Here is a 2,554-nt window from a genome sequence, read left to right as displayed (position 1 = left end):
CACTAAGGCACATCAGATCAGATCAGTCGCTCAGTCATGTCCGACTCTTTGGGACCCCATGAATCGCAGCACGCCAGGCCTCCCTGTCCATCACCAACTCCCGGAGTTCACTCAGACTCACATCCACTGAGTCAGTGATGCCATCCAGCCATTTCACCCTCTGTCATGCTCTTCTCCTCCTGCCCCCCATCCCTCCCAGCATCAGAGTCTTTTCCAATGAGTCAACTCTTCGCATGAGGTGGCCAGGGTACTGGACTTTCAGCTTTCCCATCATTCCTTCCAAAGAAATCCCAGGGCTGATCTCCTTCAGAATGGACCGGTTGGATCTCTTTGCAGTCCAAGGGACTCTCAAGAGTCTTCTCCAACACCATTGTTCAAAAGCATCAATTCTTCGGCACTCAGCCTTCTTCACAGTCCAACTCTCACATCCATACATGACCACAGGAAAAACCATAGCCTTGACTAGACGGACCTTTATTGGCAAAGTAATGTCTCTGCTTTTCAATATGCTATCTAGGTTGGTCATAACTTTCCCTCCAAGGAGTAAGCATCAACAAAATATAAAATTTGCTTGTTTATTTTATTACAGTTTTCTTGTAAAAAGGAAGGATATACAAAAAAATTTATCAGATTAATTAATATTCAAATGATAGGGAGATATAATTATTCATGTCAGAGAAACCATGAAATAAATTCATTTAGCCTCTGGGCAATTAAGAGTTACTTACATGTCACCCTTCAGACTGTGCACTGCAGAGTGATTCTCTCACTAAGAGTTCACAAAGATTTCTTCAGTAAATATGATATTTCATTTGCTTATTACATTAGCTTGTGCTACCTTTACCAAGTACATGTATATCCACATAACACATGTTACTAATGCAAGCAAAATGAAGATGAAGCACAGAGAAAGTCATTCCATTCTGAATCAAACAGGCAAATCATATTCCAAATGTACTTTTCAGCTGTAAATACATGGAATTCTAAGAAATTAAAACTTTATGATTAAATATTTCTAAAATCAATGGGTACAACTTTTTAATCAGTTGCTTCCCCAAGTTGTTATAATTCCCAGGACTTTCATTTACATCACTGTAAAAATAGAATTAAAGTAACTTTTCTCTAGGCTCTTTCTCAGAGCTTCCTTGACATCTTTGTTCCTCAAAGAGTAAATCAAAGGATTCAACATGGCAGTGACTAGGGGGTAACATAAGGAAGCCACTTTACTGAGCTCAGGAAATGTATCAGGAGTGAGATACATAAAAAATACAACACCATAGAGTACACTCACAACTCCTAGGTGAGAGCTACAAGTGGAGAAGTCTTTCTTTGACCCCTCAGTGGAGCGTATTTTTAGAACTGTGGATACAATATATATATATACAATATATATATATATATATGTGTATATATATATGTATGACACAATAGTGACAATTATGGTAGGCAAAATGATAATGCTGCACAAGAAAAAAAAAAGCAACTTATGAATATTGAGATCAGAACAAGAAATCTTCTGAAGTGGATGGCCATCACAGTAAAAATGGTCAATGGTTCGAGATGCACAAAAGGATAAAGTAAATGTCATGCTGGTTTGAAGAACTGAGCTGATACAACCAAAAAAAAAGGAACTAGCAACCAACTGAACACAGAGATGTGTTGACATCTGGACAGAGTAGAGGAGTGGGTTGCAGATGGCAATGAAGTGGTCATAAGCCATGATTGCCAGGATAAATCCTTTAGTCACAATGAAGAGAGCAAAGAGAAAGAACTGGCTAATACAGCCTGCAAATGAGATGGACTTGCTCTCAGACCAGAAGTTGCTCATAGCCTTGGGTACAATAACAGAAGAATAGAAGAGATCAATGAAGGAGAGGTTGCCTAGGGAAAAATACATTGGTGTGTTCAGCTCGGGGTCAGTCATAATATTGACCATCATGCCAATATTTCCTAGAAGCATCATGGTGTAGATAAGCAGAAATAGCAGGAAGAGGAGAATGTGAAGTTCTGAGCAGACCCTGAAGCCAACAAGAATAAAGTCAGTCACTTCTGAGTAGTTGCTTGTTCCCCTGTCACCCATGGCAGACAACTGCTGAGAGGAAAGAGGCAAAAGAAATGAAATTGTGACTTTGAGTCATCAATATGCTCTTAAATGTAGCTATACATTATTTACTTCTTAATGAGAAAAGTTATACAAAACAATTTTAACATCAATAAGATGCATGAATTTGGATTTAGATATTACCAAACTTCAGGAATTGTTATTCCATTAAACAATGAAAGAAGTTATATGGTTATTTTATTTAAATCATACATTGGCAAGGATTTCTGCAAGAAATTAGCGTATTTTATTGTCTAAGATTATTCACATTTGGAATTTCTATTCTTGCTATACTTATTGTTAAAAATTATCTTATCCAAATTAGGAGTATTACATCTTATCTAAAATAAGCATATTGCATGGAATCTCTATGGTAGTGTTTATAGCCATTATGATAGCTAAGTCAGTATTTGTGTCATTACATGACAGTATTAAAAATATTTGAAATATGTT

At 37.0% G+C, this 2,554-nt stretch overlaps 1 protein-coding gene across 1 annotated transcript in view; it reads right to left on the bottom strand.

The window, feature by feature from the left end:
• Nucleotides 1–2,080, bottom strand: part of LOC104985927 (olfactory receptor 9K2-like) — a 5,407-nt gene extending 3,327 nt beyond the window's left edge. Inside the window, exon 1 of the mRNA XM_010836317.1 lies at nt 1,477–2,080. Within this exon, the coding sequence (XP_010834619.1) occupies nt 1,477–2,080 (604 nt within the window). The remainder of the gene's footprint in view (nt 1–1,476) is intronic.
• Between the last annotated feature and the right edge of the window lie 474 nt (nt 2,081–2,554).

This window comes from Bison bison, unplaced genomic scaffold (assembly GCF_000754665.1).
Source record: "Bison bison bison isolate TAMUID 2011002044 unplaced genomic scaffold, Bison_UMD1.0 scf7180017864062, whole genome shotgun sequence".
NCBI lineage: Eukaryota > Metazoa > Chordata > Mammalia > Artiodactyla > Bovidae > Bison > Bison bison.
Note: the sequence above shows the minus strand (reverse complement) of the source record. Positions and strands in the feature narration are given on the sequence as shown.